This window comes from Vidua chalybeata, chromosome 2 (genome assembly GCF_026979565.1).
Source record: "Vidua chalybeata isolate OUT-0048 chromosome 2, bVidCha1 merged haplotype, whole genome shotgun sequence".
NCBI classification, from domain to species: Eukaryota; Metazoa; Chordata; class Aves; order Passeriformes; family Viduidae; genus Vidua; species Vidua chalybeata.
The window spans coordinates 68,454,864-68,480,306 of NC_071531.1; the positions used below are offsets into that span (position 1 = coordinate 68,454,864).

Consider the following 25,443-nt stretch of genomic DNA (forward strand, 5'->3'; position numbering starts at 1 on the left):
CTTCTATTCGGAGAGCCTTCTCTACATCAATTATTCTTCTTTGGCTTATCTGCTGGATTTACTGCATTCCCTAGGAGACACAATGCCTTTTAGATGGTTCTCTTCCTCAAATTGGGTGGCACAATATCAGTAGTCTTAGATTGCCCTCCGTAGCTTCAAATGAGTTTGCAGCTTCTGACCAAGAATATGTGCTCACTGCTTCATTAGTGGGACAGCAGACACTTAGCAACATAAATGGTGAATTGAGCATTGAGATTTACTTCCTCAAAGATGGGTATCACTCAGAATGGGCTGTAACAATTTCTGAAGAGGCCAAGTGCCCTGTAGCAGCAACAAATCAAGAATAACCAAGTAGTTGGACAGAACTGCAAAACTGAAATTCAAATTCATACAATGCTGAGGGAGGCCTGTCTCTGGGATGGTGCTTTAAGCTCATCTTGAGATATGGGAATTAGGGATTGCATAGAAGAGAAATCGCAATTTTTGTATATTACCCAACACTGTTCACTCATCCCTACAGTCATTCAACATGCCCTAATTGCTTCAGTATGTTCCTGCAAAACAGAAACTGAGAGTGACTTGGTCAGAGACAAAGACACAGATCTAAGATGTACACAGAAGCAGTCGTCCGATAATGATGACCAGCTGTCACAGGCAGCAGAAACCTCCTGGCACTTGGCACCAGCGAATTTTTAAATACCCGCTGGTTGCTGCTACGCCATTAATTGTGGGCACTTTGCCCAGTCTACATTCCTGAACAGCTTTTTTCTTCTCTTCCCTTTCTCTCTTCCTCACAGACTTCTAACACAGTTAATAAAAAATTTATTGGGGCAATGAAATAAACACCCATTTGATTTGATCTGGGAGCCAAAGAGAGGAGTTTCTGCTGTTCAGGTGTAGACTCGAGGGTTTCTGTGATTGCTGTCAGAAACGTGCCCACAAACCCAATATGAATAGATAAATGGAGATGGAGAGGTGTTTGGGGGTGTTTTTTTGGAAGGTGGAAAGTTTGTTGGGTTTTTTTAAGGGAGTGGAAAGGCCTGGGAGACCAGACCACAGTGTGTCCTTGAACATGAGGAAGAAGAGGATTACACTGTGAAAGCCATAGAAAATAATGAACTTTGAAGCACCAGACACATGGCAGCACCCAGCACTGATATGAAACAGGTACTGCATCTCCTGAGAACTGCATGTGCAAGCCAATAAATACCTGGAGTTACTTTTTTAAATCCTATATAGTTTTACCTTCAGGGAGAAGAAAGAAGATGGTAAGAAAGCACTTAGGTCTAACACTAGTGACATCTCAAAGGAGTTCAAGGACTAGAGAGATGGGGCAGCAGGAAATCTGGGAGAAAAATTAAGTAACCTGGAACACTTTGGGCTAGAATAGCAATACTCATCTTGTGAAAAATTTAGCCTGTGCCTCAGGCTGTGCTGAGCTGGTGGCAGAAAGTGCAGAAATCTTTTCAGGGGAGTCCCTTACTCTTTGGCTCAGTGGGAAAGAGCAGGCAGGAGTATCCAATCAAGGAGATTGCAACCTTTCACTGGGAGAACTTGTATGAATTTATGTCAGGCTTATAGAAAGAGATTTGGAGGGGAATGGAGCTGCCCTTCGCAAGGACAGGTAAATATGTCAGGGATTATAACTGAAAGCATTGTCCAGTAAAGAACAGATTATAGAGTAAACCAAAATGTATTGTTATACTATTTAATGTCACACAGTGCAGGTTATGGCAAGAGGAATAGGCAAGACCTGTCAGTGCAGCTGAGAACACAGACTGTGGGTAATGACAGAGTCTACAGAGCTAGTATTTTACATGGTTTCATCTTTCCTGCGTAGACATACAAGGTGGATTCATGCCACCAAATTTTAGACATTGAAAATTTTGCTGTGTAAATCTAAATTAGGCATTTACATTCTGCTTGTAGTCCAAAGTAAAAGAGACTTCTGGGGGATGATCTTTCACATTATCTCAAGGCAGACAGCAGAAAGAGTAAGATGCCACCTTCTCACAACAGACTACAGATAAGGGCCAGATGACTAGTTTAGATTTGTGTTAGTAGCACTCAGACATCTAAGATTAAGTGTGATGAATCTCAGCTGCAGTGCACCACTTCTGTTTGCAAGACGAAGCGTCCATACGGACAAGAGATGCAACACCTTCAGAGAGTCCCACTTAAAATAGTAAGTGACAGATGTTTATCTCTGGGCTTGGGTTTTAGTCCTGTCCCCGATAGGATGCCTGTACAATTTATGTTGCAGAGCAACACAACCCCCTGGATTTGTTAAAAAGAGATAAAGCTTTAACGACCTTGAATGGCAAAGCCTATACTGCCAATGTGGTTTGTTCTCTTTTGCTCCAGAGAACAAGACACAGTCTCTTGTTTTTGCTCCAGTCCTTGGACTACTATGGATACAAACCATGAGATCACTCTCGGGCTCTTTCCCAGAATGAACAAGTGCATCCCCTCTCAGAGAAAGAGCAGGCACAGCTGATACGGACAGCAGACTCCAGACAGGCAGATGATGCCAAGTTCAGCTTCCTCAACCAGTGAAAGTCCTCCAACACCAACCCCACAGACCCTGGGCTTTCAAATCCCTTCATACATTCTTGTGCCACAGAACACACACTGGCTTCATGTTATAAAAGCACCAGACTGTCAGACTGTGTCCCAGCCCTTGCTTTATTTCAGGTACTTCTAATCAGAAAATATAATAAACTAAAAAACCAAAAAAGAAGCATGTCTCAGGGCCACAGGGTCACCACAGGGAGCACAGAGGAGACCAGCCCTCCCCACTGGTCCCCAATGTAGTGGGGACATATTCTATCCATTCCAAAAGGTAGTGTCATCAAGTAGCACAAACACGAGGCAGTCTATGCTGTCTCAGTTGGAGTCCAGGGTTTTCCCTGATACTATCCACACAGGATGTACAGGCAAAACCAAAGTGTCTACCTGAATTATGAAGGTGGTCCACAGGCTTTACACAGCTATAAATATTCTCCTGGAAACCAAATATGCCATGAATTATGTGAAATATATTCACAATAGTTAACACAGTAGGAAAAGCAGTCACTGCCACCCTGTTAACATTCCCTTCAAACAGGATCATGAGGGGTGATATCCCTATGAATTTTGGTTCTTAACCTCATTTTGTAGGCCAACAAGTGGATTAATCTTTCAGGTAAAATTGTGAATTGGAAGCTCTATGTAATCATAATCCCTAAAATCATAGCTGGATTTGTATAGTCAAGGTCATAAGGCTTCTACCTTGCACAGTCTGTTCTGTAGCTATCTGGGGAGATTTATCGTACTTATTCCCAAAGACTTTTTTTTTTTTTTTTTTTTTTTTTTTTTTTTTTTTTTTTTTTTTTTTTTTTTTTTTTTATTCAAAACAGGAACATACCCAAAAAGTCACATTCCCATCAGTCTAACAAGGGGACAATCATTTATCATTTTGAAGAGACTCTCCAGAATACAGCTGCTGCTGCAGCACCTGCGTGAGGGCCATGTGGAATTGAGGCTTAGGATCTTGCTTCTTGGCTTCTCTCCCTGCAAAAGGCTCCTTACTCTTTTACTTTGTCTGTCTGCACTTAACACATTAATGGCATACTTGCTGTATACCAAAGCTGAGAGCTGATCCTCCCAGTTAACAAAACCTGAGGAGATGTCCCAGTCACTCTCTGACTCAGAGTACAGTTTACAGTCCTCTAGCCCTAACATAGAACATCTTCTGGTGGCATATCTCTGGTCTCCTTGCTGGGAATTTTCTCAAAGCACCAGACAGTTGTATCAACCTCTCTTATGACTAAGCCAGCCATGGCCAGATGCCCCAGGCCCACCACATCACCTGCATCCTATGCAGAGCTGAGTATCCACATGGCCAGACAGTGTGAAAACAAACTCACTGGTCCTGTAGCCTGAATGTCTCACAAACTGAGGGCACCTAAAGGTGAGATGCCATTATGTTCAAATCTTTACACCATGACAGTCCTTTTGATAGTAAAAGACTTTTAAAATCACGGGGATTTGGGGAGTTAGAAGGAAAATTAAGCTTAGTAGGCCCTGGGAAGATACCCTGGGAAAATATAGGCCTTGTACTTGCTAGAACTGCACCTGTGTAGCTAGTGTATGATAAATAGTATCATTGTTAGATGTGATGATTGGATATAATTACTGTTTAATCGTAAGAATAATCATGAGAAACTGTGGTCAGGGGTTTGAGAAAGATCACGAGAAACTCATGCTTGAATAAAGTCAATGTATACAATAGAACAATATAAGTTTAATAATTAATATGTAAGTTATATAATGATAGAATATAAAATATTCAGCTTGAAAGCCATGTCGGAGTCAGATTTGGGTCTGTACCCCTGATTCCCAGAGCTCTACAATAAAAGCACCTGCATATAATCATATTCTGTGATTATGTGTGTTCCTGAACGCTAATACTTTCTCCACACATTCAAAGGGAGTGTCTCCTTAACTTATTAAAGGCAAAATTTTCTTATACTGCTGATAGAAAAGACACAGAAAGGAATAAAGAAGATAATAAATAGGCTGCCAGAGGCCAAATTTACGCACCCCAAAATTAATGAAACATTCCAATTAAACTATTTGCCCTAAATTAAAACTTATCACCAAAATCCAATTCTTGTTTCATGAAAGAGGACTTCCCTAGTAATCTTTATTTTTTTTTCTCCACAGATTTTTTTAAAGGTAACCTTCCTGGAATGGGGAAAAAAATGCACTTTTAGTCTACTTTTCTGTTTGAGGAGCACCAAAAGTTTTATTTTTGAAGAAAAGTTCTTCATTCTTATATGTGTCCACATAATAAAGACATTCCTAGAAGACTTTACGAAAGACTGTTGACACACAAGATCATGCAATCAAATAGACTATGTAAGGGAAATCTGATACATGAATATAGAGGGAAATTTAAAAGCAGCATCACTGAAGCCTGACTTTTGATATCAGAACTGAGAAAGCTCACAACCCTCATTTGGGGGTTTCCAAAGGCCCTTTCAGGAAAAGGGGGGCAGACAAATGATGGCACTCCCAATGCATTTTTGAGAAACAATGGGATCTTGCAGACTTTCACACACCACTATGACTTCTCAAGCAGGGCTTGGCTCCTGCTACCAGAGTGCTGTTCACTGATAGCCTGAGCCTGGTAGAGACCCAGAACTGCCAGCAGGAGTGGCCATGTGCTTGTGCACCCTTGGACTGCTAACACCAACCTTTGTTCCCTTCCCAGGAACAATCTTTTTCTTTCCTATTTTCTTCTGGAGATGAACAGTTTTTAACCTAATATTTTTTTTTTTTTTTAAAGGACATTTTCAAAAGCTGTGGCTGGGTTTTGAGAAAGTGTTTTCTGTCTGAATAATCTGTAAATGGAAGCCACATGTCTAAGTATCTGTTTCCTTTTTGTCTGTTTTGTTGTACGCACATTTGGCAAGTTATTTTTCCCCTCTAACTATCACATCTTGGGTTTTGTTAAATGAAACTGCTATTCTGTTATTTTCTTGGTGTTTTTCTTATTCCCAAGCAGCCAACTACTGACATTTTAGCAGCTATATAGGAAATGTGATATTAAGTAATTATTTTCTCAGAGTATTTCTTCACTTTCTGGTGAGTAAGGAGCTGGTACTGGGCTAGCAATTTCAATGTTTCTTAAGATAAAAACAAGAGCTGGAGCTCTTAAAAAAACATCAAAATCCAAACCCTGAAAACCTATTACCTAATATGATTTATCATTCATTGTTTTTGTGGAAAGCAGCAAGAGGCTTATCCTACATGGCACAGCCTGCATACACACTGAAAGGACAGACCACAGATCCATTCAGGAGTGATGAGGGCCAGCACTGGATAGAGATAAATGCTAGAACAGTTACCGTGGGTCAGCTGGGGTCAAGCTGCACCATGGAGACACAAGGATGTGCTACTAGGCACAGCACAGAGAGCATGCACACTTGCTTTTCCCCACTCTCATTTTAGAAACACCATCTCCTTATTCCCTTCTCCAAACTGACGATTTCCTTATTTCCATAATTAATTCATATTAAAGAATAAAATTGAAAGCTTTTAAGGTAGGAAAGAAATGTGCTTCTTTCTATAAGACTTGATGTTGGTTTTGAACTGCTGGCTGTATTTAGGTTTATTTTACAATCTGTTTCTAGCCAATTACAATTTCAAATGAAATCTTGGCTCCAGTGGAGCAAAATTCCCTTTAATTTCAGTGAAATCTAGATTTTGATCCAGGTTCTCATCCACTAACAAATAGCTATGATGACTGTAGACCGTAACACAGCAGCCAAAACCAAAGAACATGGGCTGGTGGACCCCAGGAATCTGGAATTTCATCCCATGTGGAGTTTCAAGCATGGCAGATTTGCAGCATTGACTCAACTGGAACTGATGAAATAAGAAAAACAGGCAAAAGGAACACACTGTTCCACGAATGTTGGAATTGCAAGGCCTGGGTTACCACAGCTGTGTGCCCTAGGTCCTGTTGCCCCCTACCTTCAGACCTCTTGACCGGTTTTAGTCAAGGGGGCACCTGTGGACAGTAAAGCTACATAAAAGTTTGATCTGAGTCAGAGAAATATGGAATATGATTAACTTTAGCTATCACCCCCATTGCAAGTAAAGAGACAAACTGACCCTAAAGTTTCTAATGGAGACTAGCTATAAATCTTTTCTTATTATTTTGGGTTAGAAATCCAAAGCTTCAAATCAAATATTTTTGAGAATTTTTTTTAAACATATTTTTGCTATTTTTCAAGCTACTAAGCAGTTACAGGCCTGCCATGTAAAATGAATAAGATATTTATTCCTGATTTTACCAATAGCTCTTTTCTGCAAAGAAATCTCAAGAGGATGTGGCAAAAAAAAATATTATTTACTCACTACTGAAAAGTCACTGGCCATCATGGAGGGAACAGGCAAGGGGAATCTATGATTTAGGACATCCAAGGAGACATACCTTTTTGTGGACCAATTAGGTCAAATTTCAAGGCTCGCAACAAGTCAAGGCAACTGTTGTGCTACCACGGCCCTTTTTTTTAAGCAGTGGGAGCAGGAATACACTTGGCTTTAAAATGGATTGATATGTGTACTCTCACAGCTAATGGTTATTTGTGCTCTCTCCAGGGTTAGCAGCCTTGGTGGTGGGACTAAGTTCTTGCTGTGTAAGGAGCTGAGAGAAAAATATTGTCCCTACTCCCCTGTCTTACAGTCCAAGCTAAGACTTTGGACTGGAGACTGAGCCCATCAGACTGAGAAATAACATGGCAAAACCTTTCAAAGCACTGTGTGAATCTAGAATCAGCTGATCAGACAAAATCACACAATACCACTCTGAAGCGTCCAGTCAGCTAAGCTGATTTATATCACTAAGGAGTTGGACTGTTGTATCAAGATCCTTCCTCCCAGCCACAGGAAAGTATTCCATGTGTTTTGTGCTATACTTCTTTCTCCAAAATGAGGAAGCATTTTTTGAAGTACTCCATTTTTGTCTCCTGCCTGCACCTGCAAAGCCAGCACCAAAATATTCCTAGAAAAACCTCCTGATTTATGCACTAAGAAGTGCTAAGCTCCAACCAATATAACAGAGCCAAAGCCTAAGCTACATCATATCGTTCTAACCATACCTGGAGATATGAAAATGGAAGTTGAGAGGCGTCAGGGCACCGTGGGGATGCAATAAAAATAGATGGGGAGTGAAAGGAAATTCTTTGGTAACTTATGAAACACCAGGTGCCTTTTCCTGCATTTTATGAGTTTACCAAAACAAAGCAGCACAAAAAATCTAGAAAAACTACCACCAATACTATTGTGTGCCTGACATTCTGGAATTACTTTTCTGTTAGAAATGTATGGTCCATGGTAATAGCAAAAGTGGTGCAGCAAGATCTTACATACTTCAGTTGCCCAAGATTATTCCTTGCTCTCTCAGCTTATTTTCCCCACCGAACTGCTGTCACTTCTTTCCAAGTGTACTGGACTTCTCACTTCCAGTTCCTTTAATAACCTGAATTTATTTCCTCCCTTCAATATTTGTTTTCTCCTCCCCCACCATTCAAAATAAAATGATCTTCCTTCCTTCCTCCCAGAAAATTCATATTCCCATGTTATCTCATTATTCTTTGCAACAGCATGCCAAACACACGGTCATTTTCCCATTGGCACTATGTCCCGAAAAAGACAAAGTGGTCTGTGCTTGCTCTTACCTACTGCACGCTCCCTGGAATGAAAAACGCTACAGTGTTAGTGCTCAGAAAGATCCCTCCGATTTCTGGGCTCTGCGCCCACAAAGCAGGGAAGCCAACATTTCTCAGAGAACAGCATCTGACTCCAACATCCTTGCTGTTTAGCTAGCAAAGGAAAAATAGCTTCAGCTCTCTTCAAACTGCTCTGCTTCCAGAGCTGGCCAAAGAGGTGGGAAGGCCAGGAATGCCATGAGAAGGTGGGCTTCCACCACAGATCTGCTGAGCTCAAGACCAGCCCTGCTCCAGTCTCTCAGCAATCCACCACAAGCAATGAACAGCCACCAATGCTGTATTCTGGCAGGAATAAACACCAGTGAGAATTGACAGAAAGAGGTGAGGAAAGGCTAAAACGATGCATGGCTCCAAAAGGACTTCTCAGACTGGGCTCTTCCCTGCAGCCAGGGGAGAGACAATGACATTTCCACAGGTCAATCTGTCTGATGAATTTTGGATGGGTACTTAAGGACGAACTGGACTGGGCCTTGTCTTCTCACTTATGACAAAGGGAGTCCAAGACAACCCACAGCAATAGTATCATCTACATTTTGTCAAAGAACCTCATTCTGCATCAGGTGCCAAGCTAGTGACTGCCAGAAATTACCTCCACCTTGATACCTGACTTCAGGCTCCTAGAAAACATACTCTTGTGCCTTGCATCAGTTCTGCTTAGAAATCTTTCTCACAATCCCAAAGTCCAAAGCATTACCTTTCCCTATTGCTGTCCTCAGAAATGAGGACAAAGGCCGGGCATATCACAGAACCACAGAGTTGCTTAGGTTTGAAAACGCCTCTAAGATCATCGAGTTAAGCCAGCACAGCCAAGACCACCATTAAACCATGTGCCTAAGTGCCACATCTACACATCTTTTGAATTCCTCCAGGGATGGCGGACAACACCCTCCCGCATCAGCCCTAGACCCAGCTCTAACCAAGGGCCTTGCTGGCAGAGCAGTTTGTGCTGGGGAAGCCAGACTGGCCTCAGCTGCCTGTCTGGGTAAAGGATCTCTCTGTGCTGTACCAGTCACCAGCACAAAGTCTAATTTCAGGAGAGTGGACTGAGAGGGTGCACAGCTAATCCACTCATAGAGGTAATAATAAACTCTCTATGGTTAAATCCCAGCAACAACAAATATATCTTTATATCATGTTGAAACAATGACCAGTGAGTCTGAATCTTTGCAAGGAAGGAGCACCACAAAGGTAATTCATAATGGAGAAAGGGTACACTCTGTACTTCTTTTCACACACTGATACCTATCAGTTAGAAAGAAAACTGTAGGATTTGGCCTTAGCTGCTATGCACTTGACTTTGGGTTTGTGATTAGGGCTGGCCAGTAAACAACACTCCTCTTTGTGAATATTTGCTGCTGACATTTCCAAATTTGTTTTTGTTTTGCCAAAATGACAAAGCCCTTAGTAATTTTTTTTTTCCATGACATGAACATTAAACCAGGGGAAAGACCACAGTCTTTACAATCAATAACTGGGAATCACAAGAAATGTTACTGAGTCTGCAGGAATCCCAAGCTGTGAGTGAAAATGTGAATGTGGAGCTCTTCATACCTCAGCTGAGTATGGTTAGATTTTAGATGGGCTGTGGTCATGCTATACCTTTTTGTCTTCATAATTTTGACCAGAAAAAGCACCTCAGACCTGTAAAACCTTCCTGATTAAATTTTAATCAAATTCAAAAACAATGGAATGTTTTTGTTTCATTGAAAAGTTACAATTACTGCCATTCAAAATGATGCCTATATGGACAGCAACAATTTTCCTCCTAGTCGAGTTACTCCTCCAGATTGACTTGGATAGGCCTAGGTCTTTATTGCAGAAATGTTTAAATCCCATGCATGCCAAGATCTCTGTGCCCTTGTGCCTGTCATCCTGATGAGACAAATAAGGACCATAGGAATTTGTCCACTGTTATCTAAAGCCTGAGAAAGGCTTGAGGATATAGTACTAAAAGAATAAGAACCCAAGGTAATGCTGGGAAAGGAGCAGCCACTGTGTCCCTGTTATGACCCAATTCTCCTGGAACAAGTCACTCAGCATACTGGAACAAATGATTAAATATCCCATTTATAAACACTGAGAGAATAATAATGGAGTAAAGGGGAAAAAAAGCAATGTACTTTTGGCAAACACATATCATGCCATCCAGGCCTCATTTCCCTTTTTTTGTAGGATAGCTGGCATAACAGGTAGATAATGCAGAAGCAATATGTGTGATTATGTGATATATCTTGACTTCAAAAGACCTGACAGTCTTCAACAAGCTAAGAGAACACGGTGGATGTTAAATCTCCATCAGGATGCTTCAAAGAGCTGCAATCAACAGATCCCTCTCCACCAAGGATGAAGAGTTTAGTGGGCTGCTGCCATAGTCTGCTTTTGTGTCCTGATCTCTTCAATACTTTAATTAACACCTTCATGATGGAACAGAAACAAGGCACCTGACTTTTGTCAATGACACTACACTGGGGGCAGTTGCAAGTGTTTCGGAGCCCAGGATACTAAGTAAACTGAAGTGGTCTCCATGGAGAGACCAACCAGATGGTATCCAACAGCAGCGAGCACAAAGTAGCATTCTCAGGGAGGGGGGAAAAACAATTAATGTTCAAATACAAAAGTAAAGGATGAACTGCAGACCAGTAAGAGAGGATCAGAAAGGCAGAAAGACTAAATTAGTGAAAGCAGTGAGGCACTCATATAAAAAAGGTAAATTTCATTTCATTCTGGGGTTAGGTAAGTGAAATGTGATATGCAAAACACAGCTGATACTTGTATCTGCATGACTGAATCCTGAACTGGAACTCTTGTTTTGGTTTTGGACAGTACATTTAAAGAAAACATGTAGACAAATCAAACAGTAGTGAAATATATATGCTGCAGGGGTTGAAAACATATGACCTCTGGAAAGCAGTGAGCCTGTTAAGCTGCACTAGAGATCTCTGAGACACAGAAATTGAGGGGTTTCAGGCAGATAAAAGGCAGTTTTGAGGAAGAGGAGAAATAACCACTGTGTGTCTTGGAAGGCCCAGAAATAATTGGCAGCAAAATCAATTCGGATCATATGTTAATAAAAGCTTTCCAAATGCAAGAAGAGTGAAATAATGGACATGCACCAGCTATGCAGGCACATTTTCAAAGAATACATGTATGGGGCAGCCACTGTAGAGCTGATCTTGTCTCACTGCATGGGGAAGGACCAGACCATCTCTTGCAGGTCCTTTCAAGTGTTTACTCTTTTGATGCCAGCAGAAATAACTGGAGTAGTAAACAGAAAGCTTTACAACTGGCCATTATACCCAAATGAAGCAGCTCAAAATGTTTGAGTGAGGTGGTGGCTCAGGGCAGTCTCTTGATGCATTCACCTCAGTGGAGAGAGCACCTGGTAGCAACTCAGCTGGGCAGAGACAGCCACCTCCAAGAAAGCTGATTTTCTCAAGGCTGGAAAGGACCTGATCCTAGAATGCAACTCCACTAGACTGCAGTGATCTAAACACAGAAAGCATTCAGGATACAGTGAAGCCTGCCTACTTCAGCTGGCATTGTGGACATGGAGTGGTCTCCAGTTTTAAGGGATCCAACGGCACTCTAGGATCTACCTACCCACTTATTAGTCTCTGATATAGCTATCCTATTTGTGTCTAGGGGTAATAGAAGTTGTGGTCTCACAGGGGTTAGACAGATGAGGGAGTCAAACTGGGAGAGAGTAAGGATTTGTCTTTGGTAGTGGGACACAGAAATATCTGTGACAACACTGAGTGAGAGGAATAGGAAGCCTGGACATGGCCCTAAACCAACCATCATCTCCAGGGCAGGAGCAGCTGTCATTGCAGTATCTTTCACTGGCAAATCCAGGCATGAACCATGTGCACAAAGCTAGCAATGAGTCTCTGATCCTGGTTTGTTTTTATTTTCCTGAGCTTGTTCAAAGGAGATCACTGACCATCATTCCAGAAATTCTTCTCCCAGATTACCAGGCAGACCAGTTGACCACTCTGTCATTTAATGTTTTAGGAGCTGTATTTTCTTTTATTTATTTATTTTAACGTTTGGGATGCCCAGAGCTTCAAATTGCCTATGTTTTGAAATGTATGAACACAAAAACAAGAGAAGTAAATAAACTACATAAAATAAATAAAACTAAATAGTTTAGCATGACTCAATATCCAAACTCCTTTAATTTGTACTAGTAGCAGGCTATTTTTCAGGCAGACAACCTGCAAATCTTAGAAAAATCAATATAAAAAGTATAAAAATCTATCTTAGCGATCAATATGAGAAAATAATACTCAGAAACTATAGGGATTATTTTCTAACATACATTATTTTGTACTGAATTAATTTTATTAGTTAAGATTATTTTTAAAACATGTTTAAAATGAGACAAACTTTTTCAAATCGGAAAGGATTTTGTATTTATATTTTCCTTCACCTTTTATTTCCAGATTAAATTTAGTTAAAAAAAAAATGAAAGCTATGAGTTTTACCTAATTACAGGATTACACAGTGAGCACAATATCACAATGGGTCTTTTATGAAATCTGTGGCAGGTGTTAGAACAAAGATTACCCACAGATACCTTATTTACAGGCATTTAGAGTTTAGGAGTGTCAAAACCTAAATTTCCTCATTCTCAGAAAGGTGGCAGTAGTTCAGAGCCAGATACCCATGTATTTAAGTGAAAGCAAAGCTAGAGAACTCAATTTTGCTGCTTAGGCCCATATCTAATAGGCACAAATAAAATTAATAATACATATGCATGGCTCTAGAATTCATTTATCCCTATATTTTTCTTGACAGGTAAATGGAAATTGTGTGCTGTGAGATTTCACCAGCAATAAACCACCTACAGAGGGCTGGCTCAGCTCTGCTGTAGCGAGCAGGGAGGCAGGGTACACCTCCAGGGCTGGGGAATGCATTTCATGCAGCAAGCACTAAGCCAAGCCAGGAGAGCTGCTCTGTGTGCAGATGTGGGTCGCTCTTTGTGCTCCTGGGGGAGGATTCTGGGCAGGAAAACCAACCAGGAGCCTTCTGGCTCACTACACCTGTGTGTAAAGCATCACCTCTAACCACACATCCAGACTTCACCTTGCAGATAAACACTTAGGATGCTACTTAGCCCCCCAGTTTGCCAAGTAGTGCCAGCAAGAGGAAAAGTCCCTTCCTGCATGCATTCATAATCAGCGTGATTAAAAAACTTGCTATGGGAAATGAAATCTGCAGCCTTATGGGTTACTAGACAAATCAGGAGAAACAACAAATTCCTGGCTGAAGGATAATATAGAAGTTGAACATATCTGTAATATGTATCAAACATATTCATACATATCTATCACCTAAGCTGCTCTGTAAATATTTTAGATAAATAGGCAGATAGACAAAATGGCATGAAGATTTAAAGCAAAACTAAACAAAACTGGGTAAACTCATTTGTTTCGTGTTCTGTTCTGGATAGGATGGAACAAGAGGAAACTCACTAATGACCTTACCAATAATTGGTGAACCCTTTAATTTGTTTACTCTCTGTTATGCCATAAATGCAGGCAAGATAGCTGCAGACAGATAAGACAATACTGGTTTGCCTGTTTCCAGTTCCTTATAACACACACAGGAGAAGGGCAGCTAAAAAAGGGAAGGGCAACGTAAGGTATGTGGCAGGTCCCTCAGGTGCCAGGTTTCACACATGCCTAGTGATGGTGCACCCTGCAAACCAATAACCCAGCATGGAAAAACTCACAGGAAAATTAATTCCTTAGCCTGGCAAAGAGCTGACTATGGAAGGCCAAAAAACACAGCACAGTAGCTTGTTGACACAAGAAAAAAGAAAGCAAACCTGAGGAAGGAGGAGGAGAAAAAAACAGAGGGCTCTCTGGGAAGAGATAAGGCACAATGTTCTGAAAAGTGTCACTATAAACAAATGCTTTCCCATCAGTGCCAAACAACCAGAGCTAGGAGCCAGGTTTGCATTATATTACAATATGGCTTGGTGTCACTGGTGTCCCCTGCTCTGTCACCACTTTTCAAAGGACAAACTGACAGCAGAGTAAAACCATGCTATGCCACAGTGGAAGGGAAGAGTCCAGCTGGCTCCTGTGTAAACATAAGGGACACACAGGCTACTGACTCTTGAGTTTCTCTTAAAAAAATAGAGCTCCCTCCACTCAGTGTGTTTTTTGCTCTTTGCTCTCCTATCAGGCACGTTGCTTACCTTGCACGATCAAGTAAACCTGGGAAGTCTTGGGATGATGCTGCGTCTGCACTGAACACGTATAGGACCCCTCATCGTAGACATCCACTTTCTGGATCCGCAGGCTATATTCCAGGGGGTTTCTCTTCTCCAGCTCTACTCGAGGGTCCAGGGACCACTTGTCCTCTCCAGCAAAAATGATGCCGGAACGATTTAACCAGGCCACCTTGGAGCTTCTGTCTTCTACATAACACCTGCAGAGGATGAGACAGGTAAGGGGGAAATTAACAACCCTCTCCATCACCTCCCTTTTGTTCCTTCTCTTTACTGCTTTGCTGAGAAACTTCACACCACACTCCTGCCTTGCCAGTGAACCATGGAATCTTCTCATCATTATTGTCCCATGGACAAGTACTTAACAATTTAACTCTATTGAAGAGTTTCAGGAAACTTTGGTTCATAAACCCATGGGATTTGGGGCAGACACGTCTCTTGTTCTCTCCTCCTTTTGCCTGTGGCCTACCAAAAATTAATTTGGAAGGTCACAAGAGATCTTGATCACCAAATCCCTTCCAACACTGCCAGTGAGAAAGGTTGGAAGTAACTCTTCCCATGCTTCCCTTTCACCTTCAAAAAGTTGAGTATACAATAAATAAACCCCCAGACCCCTTCCAGCCTGGAGGGCAAAGGTTCAGGGCTCCAGCTTTGTCAGCTCAGGGCGCAGCTCCTCCATCCCTCAGTTTCAGCAGCACAAGGGGAGGAAACTATAGTGTATCTCCCATCTACATCCTTCTGACAAAAAAATTATTTTGTGGAGTTATTTCATTGTTCAAACATCACCCTCCTAATACATACACACACACACTTACTGATGCACATCTGCTTGTTTGTGCAGGCAAGTACAGATTTCAGGCTGAAAACGGGAGGCTGTAGGAGTGTCACTGTCATCCCTGTGACACACACAGCATGTCCTGTGAACATCTCAGGTGGAAGGAGGAATGACAGCTAGGGGTGGCAAGCAGAGGAGCAGCCGGAGGACCAGAAACTGCCAGAGTCCTGACTGCCAACCTTCCCAAGTCAGAGGACAAACTAACCTTAGTTACGTTGCAACTGTAACTTGACAAGTATTTTGTTTCTTGATGGAGAGCAGAGTAGGTGCTGTGAAGACAAATGCATTTTTTGGCAAAGGCACCTGCTCTGTACCACTTCCCACCACCAGAAGGAGACTTGCACAGAAAAGATGAGGAGCTGCCACTGAGGAGACACGTCCTGCTTGCTCTCAGCTGTACCTCATTCAAGAGGACCAGGGCTGAAGAAGACAGGCAGACGTAACTCCTCTTTCAGCCTGGCAGCTGCACCCCGAGGGCTGGGCTCTGACAGGCTGAGAGCAGGCTTGCCCTGCTGCAGCTCACATCACATTAGCTCTGCAGATAAACAGGGAAGCTCAGTCTCCAGAGCTGTTGCTCCTTCACGTCTCAGAGATCTGCCCACAGTGTCCTAGCATCCAAATAACCCAGCACCTCTTGCCACTGCTATTACAGAATAGGTAAAGTTGGAAGGGACCACAGTGAGGTTGTATGGTCAAACCAACCTGCTTGAGCAGGGTCTTCCTAGATCACATTGCACAGGATTGTGCCCTATTCACCACTATTCATGCATATGTTGTATTTGAAGGAAGAAAGAGAGGGGATAAATATTATTGCTTCAAGATAAGACAAGTATTTGACAGTAGGCTTTCATACAGCCTTTTAGCATGAGTCAGACATTTTCCAAGTTCCTCTATTTGAATGCATTTCATTCAAGGCTGCTGCAGCTGACTTCCCTTGTGATGTGACCCCACCATTATGGCTGAATCCTCACACCCACTCCATTTTGGCAAGCCCATGGGTGCTGTCCAAATTGTTCTGGGGTTACTTGTGGGCAGGAGGAAAGCCAAGCTGTGTGGGCATCCATGGGAGCTATGCCATGCTGCTGGCCAAGCTGTAAGCAGCTCTGTCTGATCTGACAAACATTTGTTTTAGAGAGCAGCCCAACAGATCCTGTCCTTTACTGATGATGTCCAGCCAAGGAAAGGGTAGTGAGAATTTGGCCCTCAGGCCAGAACCCACCCTCCTGGCCAGGCAGGCACTTGTCCCTGAGGTGAACTCTCAGGTGTGATCTGAGCTTTTTTCAAAAAGCTACCCTTTGTCAAAAAGAAGGATGCAGGGGAACCTGTGAGCAGTCACTTACAGGTAGAAACCAGCACCACTATGATGAGGCATTGCTCCACTTCCATTGGCCAACTCAGGCAGTAATCACCAGTCATGGAAGGTGAAAGCCAGGACCCAGGGAGTGCAGTGTGCTCCAGGGCTGGGAGCAGTGGCCCTGTAGGAACACACCCAGACTGCCTCCAGAGCTGGCTGCCCTAGGGTCAAGAGCCCTCTTGCAAACTCAAGAGTTGTAACAGCACCAAGAATCAGGGGTCAGGTATTTTGGTAGTGAAAAGCTAAGCAGATTAACAGTGGAAGCTGAAGTCAGTGGGAGCTGAAGTTTCTCAGTCACTTCTGAAAATCCCCCTGAACAGCTATAAGTGCTGCTGGACTCCAGCAGATCCATGGCACCACACCATCCCCACCAGGCTGCTTTCCCATCCCCACCAGGCTACAGTGAGCACTCAGCAGTTCTGCCCTGCCCTGATCATTATAACTCCCTGGGGTAGCAAATATGCCCCTTTGTGGTGTCTTGTCATTAACAGTTCAACGGTGTGTTCTGAACAAAGCCTTGTCCTTTTGCTCCTGTGGGTAGGTTTCAACCAGAGACCCTCCCTCCTCTCCCTGGAAGAGAAAATGTGTCATAACCTGTCTTATGTGCATCCAGGTCAGCCCTAGGACAGTGCTCAGTAGCTACAGGCAGGCAACCTTGCAACTGCCCCTGAAAAAAGTTAGCAGGTGCTACCAAAATAAGGAAAGGAAAGGAAAGAGGACAAACAAAAAAGGAAAATGGGAGGAGTAAGTGAAATGGATTTGAGCCCTCTGTTCACCATACCTGTTCCTCTCAAGCTGCCAGGGAAAATCAATGTACAAATGTGGAAATTCCAAGTCCTGGCATGCTCTGAACATGCATCCACGTGGGTGATGCATCTCAGTATGTCTGTCTGCACACATACACACACCCTCTTAGTCTGCCACCCAGCTGAATGGATCACGCTTTAATAAGGATTTATGGTGATGATTTTCACAGTGTAATAAGTGCTAATTCAATACTAATAGAATATTAAATGGCATGTTAACTGACAATTTAACTGCAAAGCAATAGGAGCATGGCATCAGCCAGATATCAATGGACTCTTATTGTTCACTAATAATCAATAATCAAGTTCACAGAGACAGTCAAACGCTTTTCATGAGACTTATTGGAAGTATTACTATCAGCCTCAGTGAAAGCTAATAAACGATTTGCGATCCATGCATTATTCTTTTCCTCATGGTTGCAGGTATGATTTCTTGACATCTCTGATGTGGCTAACGAGAGGACCAGTGAATGGTGATGGGCATGCCTTGCATGATCACTGTAAGAACCTGCAAACTGTTGATCTTGCACCATTTCAAACCACAGACACGGAAGGACAAAAGATCTTGCTGCCATACCCCATTATTCCTTGTAAACAAACACAGCCAAGTTTGGCACCTGAAGTTTTTGAGCAACAGTTGAATGTGGAGAAAGAAACCCAGGTCGTCCTTGCACTCCTCCCCCAGTCTCATTTTCCCCACATGTAAATGCAGACAATGGGGCTGAGCTGTGCTATAGGAGGGAGGGGATGGGGTGATGCTTTTCTGCAGGAGAATGATTTTGAACCTTCAGCAGGAACCATTACCTTGGATGGGGGATAGAGGGCTGCCCACCAGCATTCCTGGTCGCTGGATTTCGTGGCGGGCTGGGACATCTGGCAGCAAGGGGAGGGCAGGAGCAAGTCCTGCTGCTTGTCCTCCCTCCTCCATCATCTGCCAGTCTAGCACGCAGCACTGGGCCAAAGCAGCGCTCCTGCAAACCTGCCTTTGTAAGTTCCGAGGAACACTCCATCTGCAGAGAGAAGTATTTTTCCCCCCCTTCTTCAAAGTATTTGGGCTTGTTCCTATTGACGGGTGAGAGAGCGAATGATGAAATGGAGAGTGACGCTTAGGCATCCACATCTCCTACCCCTGCGAGGCAAGCCTGGAGATTTCACCACCCATCCTGCCTCACTCCAGCCTTGGTGCTTTGATTCCCAGCGCCCGTGACTCCTGCTGCTCCTCTGGCGGAGGCAGCACCACTCAGCGCATTGATTTCCCAGCTTGTTGCTGTAACACTCATCGTAGTTTATGTTGTGCCTGTCACCCCAGCAGCTCTCGGCCCTAAGCTTTCCGCCCTCTCTCTCCCCGGCGAACAGATGGGCCCCTCTGCTGGGAGGCGGCATTGGCCTGGAAAGCTCCAGCACGGCTTCCCCAGGCTGTCGGCAGCCACTGCCAGGCTTGGGCCGCACGGGCTGAGCAGGAGGATGCGGCAGGGCCGGGATCTCAGGAATGGGCTTCCCATTCTGCCCCAGAGAAAGCAGCACAGCAGCTACAGCCTAGGCTGTGGAGATGGAGTGGGGGTATTTCATCCCTTTGCAAAGGGATGGATTATATTTAGAGCCTAGAGTGATGAAAAGGCAAGAAGGAAGCCCTTCAGGGCCTGGTGAAGCTGCTGTTTAAATGATTGCTTTAACATGGAGATTTTACAGCATTATCAATGATGTATTGGGTTGCACCGAAGCTGGGATAATTATTTGGGGTTTTTAAATTGTTGTTGTAATTCCAATTTTTTTTTTTTTTTTTTTTTTTTTTTTTTTTTTTTTTTTTTTTTTTTTTTATAGCAGACCCAAACCCACAATTCTTTGCCAGAATCTCACTAGTGAGAAGAAGCAACCTGCTAGGATTAATGAAATATGCTGTACCGCTTTGCCAGCAAGCCACAGCTCTTACCTCATTTGGGGGAAAAATAAATGAATATTGAGTTTACGGACTCAACATTCAACATTTTCTGCTCTCTTTCTCCAAAGTATGTTATGGTGACAGCTCTGTGCCACAATTCCCACACTCCTCTTTAATCATCTTTTCTCTGTTAACCCTTTGATCATCTCTTCTGTAAGACAATCTGTGCATCAGGCCAAAACTCAGCAGCCTACTGCACACACAATTAAGCACCCAAACCCCACCCCACTGCACTCACTGAGGGACGTGCTGCCCTTTTGCCAGAGGATGCCACAACCCACCCTGCATCAGATCTCCTGCCTTCACCTCAGCTCTGTGATGAGCCCGCTCTAATCTTCTCACTTCACACACACTCTTACAAGATCCAGCTAACAACTTCCCCCACTGCCCTCTACCCACAGCAGCAAAACGGCAAGAGGGAAAAGAGAGAGGGATCAAACACGGCTCATTCAGCACAAAACAAAGTCAGCTCCTGGCTGCCAGCTCCACACATGCAAGACAAATTCTCTGTTGTGTTGCAAAGTTTGATCCTGGAAAGCTAATGCGGTGGTTAAACACAGCCTTGCTCCCAGCCTGAGGAAGAAAGTTCAAGAACAAATCATGCTCATGCTGTTTCATCTTGTCTCCTCAAGCTCTTCAGTCCTTCCCTGCTTGGCAAGCAAGGACTAGGACACAGCCATGGTCAGCCAGGGCGGCAGCAAGAGTCCAGCCTCTCCACAATGCCCTGGCAGGGGTGCGGGCAGCAAGGGCTAAGACAGACCACAGACATGCCAGCTCTGACCTCCCAGGCAGGGCTTTCAGGGAAGAGTCCAGCCAGGCTCCACAATGCCACTGCAGTGCTGAATCCTGCCAACATCTCAAGAGCAATGCAGTGCTGCCACTGCAGTCCCCACTGGAGGAGTACAGTGGCAGAGCACAGAGGAGTACAGAGTCTGGAGGAGCAATGTGGGAGCTGTTGGCCCTGGGCGCTTCTTACTGCTCTGGGTCAGGCTCCCCTCAGCAGGAGAAGCTACAGAAGACACCCACAGCTGAATGTATCTCCACCTCTCCGAAGGCAAGGCCCCTTAAGCGCATGGCACTATCATGGGAGATCATATCAACTGAGCATCTGAAACCTCCTTTCAGTCAAGCACCAAAAGCCTCATTTTGCTGAATTTCAATGCAAATGGGCATCAGTTGTTGCTCAAAATTCTCCTCCCTACTGCTACTGCTCTTCTCTTTCCCCAGCCTGGTACAGCTGTTGCTCTTCTCCTTATGTGCCATGATACACAGCAGGGTCACTGTTTGAGAGTGGAAGCTGTGCCGCAGCAGGATGGATTTCCAAAATGTGGCATAAATAGCTCCTGAGTAACCACTGCCAGCATGATAACACAGGCCCTCGGAGGGATTTAGAAAACTACTGCTTAAACCCAGTCCTGTGCTGGAAAACTGGCAGGAGGGGGAAACTGCTGCATCTGTTCAGCCCATGCTTTCTCTCAGCTGTATTATGCTGTGACCTTGGTCGTCACACCTGTCTGCAGCTCCCTGGGTATTTCAGCACTCAGGTGACAATTTTTGGCCATCCACCTATTGGGAGGGTGCATGACTGAAAGGATGCCTGCACTTCTGTTCATCCTCTTTAGTAAATTGCCACTTTAGGAGTGTAAGGCTAGGATGGACTTACCAGGTCATGAAGCCCCAGCCTCTGCCAGCACAGCCAGCTGTACTTTATCATCTTTTTCCAAGATGTACCTCATTCCTACTTTAGCCTAGTGTGTTTGATGGGGGAATATCTCCTCCTGCTTTGCAGGTCAGACTGCTCGAAGTCTTTCTGTTCTGCTGATTAAAACCTTTTTTTTTTTTTTTCTAACTCTAAGTGTAGATTTATTCATACCTGGCTTATATCCATTTCCTCTCATGCCAACACCATCTTTTAGCTTAAAGAGCTCTTCTCTTTCCCGGGTGTTTCTCTTTCACTGTGTTCAGAGAGAGCAATCATATTCCCTCCCAGCCTTCATTTTGCTGGATTCAACAAGCCAAGCTCTCCTGGTTTCTTCTTATATGATAGATCCTCCATTGCCCTAAACATCCCAGTAGCCCCTCTCAGCACCTGATCCAGCCTGAATTCCTCTTTTGTGACCAGCATTTGGACCCAGTTTTCTAGAAGAGGAGTCCCCAGTGCCTTGTACAGAAGCATTTCTGTCTCACTGTCTCTCCCATCAACTCTTTCTAATGAAAGAAAAAAAATTGCAACCAGAAAATATGAGCATCAGTGCAGAACTGCTCATGTGCTGTAAACATCCTTGTCTCTCAGTCCATGTGGTATGCATGGAAAATGAAACCCAAGGGAATTTACAAAAAATACACAGGCCTAAAAAGACAGCTAGCTGCCCTGGCTCGCACTAGCAGACACACAGCTGGTCTCACATGGGTTTTCTTTCTGTTAAAATGACTGTTTAAGAGTAGAGGTTCCTGTTTGTGTAGGGAAAAAAAGACAAACTCACAACAGAAATCAAGCCCAAATACAGCGATTTTTATGCCAGTACTCTCAAAGGGTGGATGTAACTATATCAGAATAAGAGAACTTATACTGGCATGATTTATTGCTCTTCCCATCTGTCGGGGTTCGGTATACCTGCATAAACAACTTCAGTCCACATCCACTCCAGCAGAGGTACCTTCTTAAAAATATCAATATGAGCTGCTATAAGCTGCTATGAGCTTAACTCCATCCCAGCCATATCCCAGCACAGTTTAAAATTTTGAAATACAGAAAAACCTCAGAGCGAGACCTACCACCACAATACCATCTTTTCTTATAACCCACCATACCCAGGAAATGCCCTCCATTTCTTTACAGCATAGTCAGGAAATCCTTGAACAGGTCTTTTCCCATTCCAAGGCATGTTTCTAGAACGACTGACTGCAGTCTTAGGCCTCCTGCCAGAGGAGACTTGCTCCCCACGTGTGCACAGGGGGATGAACTGCTCTCTGGCTGATGCTTGCAGAAATGCCAAATGCTCAGACAGCTCGCATCAGGGTCTTGCACTAAAATCAGTCAGGAGGTTCAGGCTGCTGAGGAAACAGACCCTGAGCTCCTTGTTTCCCTTTTGGGTTAGCTGAGGACTTGCCACTGTTCCTTTTCGGTCCAGCCAGAAACCTGGCTCTGCTCTTGATCCAGAATCACTAGGCAATGCTCATCAGCTATTGATCACTTGGCCTTAGTGAAATATCCACTACGAATGTATGCCTTGCTCTGCTGTCCATAGCTTCCTTTAGCATCCCAGGGCTCCTGCACTATCAAAAGGGGGAGCCAGGGAATAGCAGAGCTGATGCAGAATGGCAATGGGGAACATTGCCTGATGATTTGCCTTTTTGTTGCTCTGCACTTATACTGAGGATTCTGTGCTTTTGTGATCACTAAGACATGGCCTGATATTTAAAAAGTATCTGGGGTCACTTAGGAACAGAAGTTCATCAAAAGACAATGATAATTAGTCCCTTATGTGAACTGGGTATTGGCTGTTATGCCAAATTTGTAAATAAACTGGAAACTAAACTTCTGGCAGGCCTCTGCACCATTATGACTTTTTTTCTGTTTTGGGGATACACCAAAAATGAGAATAGGAGCACTAATAAGGCACCCATACAGACTATAAGTCCCTTTAGTTTTCTTCATGGACTTCAGCTACGGAAATCACCTATTTCTTCTACCTGAACCCCCAGTGACTTGTAGGTAACTTCTATGTGATCACCACTAGGTAACTCCAGAAAAGCTAATCAATTTTTTTCCCTTGAATTTATTCTAGTAAAAAATAATAATGAAAATGCCACAAAAAGGGGAAAATGATTTTCAGAGATGTGATCTCCTTCTCTGACAGGAGGGGAAGGAGGGTTTCACCGGGAAGTCCACGTGACTCTATATCTGGTAATTATCCAGCCACAGAGGGAAACTGAAACATTCTGTGCTGTTGCAGAAAATGACAGCACCTGGAGCTCCAGCACCCAGATAAAAAGCAGAGAGACAATCAGGCAGATGGGGAAAGGCAATGCTACATCATGGGCTGGCAAGCAGAGGGAAGAGAAAAAATGGGGAGAGGCAAAAGCTGGCAAGAAACATTAAGGCAGCCGGCACAGCTACTGGAGAATGAGATTATGCCACAGATTAGCAATGCATGGGCACAAAGAAAGAAAGAGCGTAAGGGCAGGTCAGGAGAGAGTGGGTACACAAAAGGGACAGTGCAAACACAAGGGGGAATAGGAGAGTGATGCTAGAGGGAGCTTCAAAGCATTTTGTATGGTCCAGGGTTGCTTCCTCCCACCCCAGTCACAGACTAAAATACAGGAGGTATCACCACAGGCTATCACAAAACAAGGGGGAGATTTGAAAATCAGCATCTCACAGTTGAGGAGAGATCTGGCACTGCAAATAACACCTTCCAGCTTGTGGATTCCAGTGGTTTGCTCAGGGAAGGGGACTACAAATCTTAAGATCCAAATAATTAAACCTGAAGCTTTGGAGCATCACCTCATGTATTTTGTATGGCAGAGAGTCAAGGTTCCCTCCCCGACTCTCCCTTTCACAATTGCACACACCAAGACACATGTAAGCCTGCAAAACAGCCCACATGATTGCTGCCATGGTGCCATGGCCTAGTTCCAAAAGCAAGGCACCTCAGGTACCCTCCCACACAGCAACATGACAGCGCCAGCTCTCGGGGCTGTCAGAAACAGGGGCTGTGCCCACAGGACTGGCAGCAGCCTCCAGTGGGTCAGGAAGAGCTGACTGCCAGGTGGCAAGAAACCATACACCACCTCTAGGAATGTTTCTGACATGAGAAAATACAGACAAACAGACAATCAGGTCAGGGCCATCAGGTTGTCAGGGGCTAATGCTGGCCACCAGCAGCTATTGAGGTAAGTGACTGAAGTAGATCTGTAATGGCTGTTTATCTCTAAGGAGGCAAGAAGTACTCAGATGTCCCCACCTGAACATTTGGGGAAGGATATGGAAACAGTATCAAGGTCTGAGCATTGGGCCGCATAGTTCAGTGACCAACCCTCCCACACCTAGTGACAGACATTTCAAAGAAAGCTAGAGCACCTCCTAAAGTGACAATGTAAATCACCTTCTACATAATTTCATGATCTTTTCTAGCCATAAAAACCTATAAATCTGGCACCATGCTAATCACAGAATGGCTTGGGTTGGAAGGGATGTTAAAGATCATCTAGTTCCATGCTCCTGCCATGAGCAGGGACAGCTGTTACTAGGTAAGGTTGTTAAAAGCTACATTCAGCCTGGTTTTGAACACTGCCAGTCAGGGATGGGACATGCACTTCTTCTCTAGGTAACCTGTTCCAGTCTCATGCTACCCTCAAAGTAAAAAATTTCTTCCTAATATCTAACCTAAATTTAGCCTCTGTATAAATTAGCTTCCACTCTGAGTGACAGCTTGCAATCCACCTTGTAAGTTTGTACGCTGGCTTTCTTATCCCCAGGCATTTCTCAACCCTCTGCCCCCTTTTTCTTTTTTTAAACTCATTAACATCTTCATCTTGGTGATACTTTCTGGCTGAGAATTTCATCAGTTAACCATTAACTGGTACAAGACTGTGAAAGAATGTCAGATTTAAATGTTGTGTGGAACTGGCAGGTGTCTCCTGTGTTTTGTACTATATGAAAGAGCTTTTTCCAATACCTGAGGAGCATGCTACCTAAGACACAGTAATGCACTTTCTGTTATCTGGATCCTAATGTTTATCTTATCTCATCTCATACTGCTTCTTCTTCATCAAGGGAAAGGGAATATCACATCTGAAGCATTAGCGCTTGTCCTGGGCCGGTGGATCAGGAGGATCCACACCAAGGAGAAATCAGTCTTGAAATTCTTTGGAGGCAGATCAGAGAGGGAATGGGAGCAGGGAAAATAAATCTTAACTTTTCCTTATTTTCTGAGGTCATGAGCGTATCAGAGGTGTCCCAACCAAGCTATCAGCCCCACTGCCA

The 25,443-nt window shown here is 43.8% G+C and overlaps 1 protein-coding gene across 9 annotated transcripts in view; it reads right to left on the minus strand.

The window, feature by feature from the left end:
• Positions 1-25,443, minus strand: part of LSAMP (limbic system associated membrane protein) — an 888,518-nt gene that overhangs the window by 150,278 nt on the left and 712,797 nt on the right. For all 9 annotated transcript variants that reach the window (XM_053931674.1, XM_053931651.1, XM_053931642.1 and 6 more), the window contains one exon: positions 14,488-14,720. In XM_053931674.1, the coding sequence (XP_053787649.1) occupies positions 14,488-14,720 (233 nt within the window). The remainder of the gene's footprint in view (positions 1-14,487; positions 14,721-25,443) is intronic.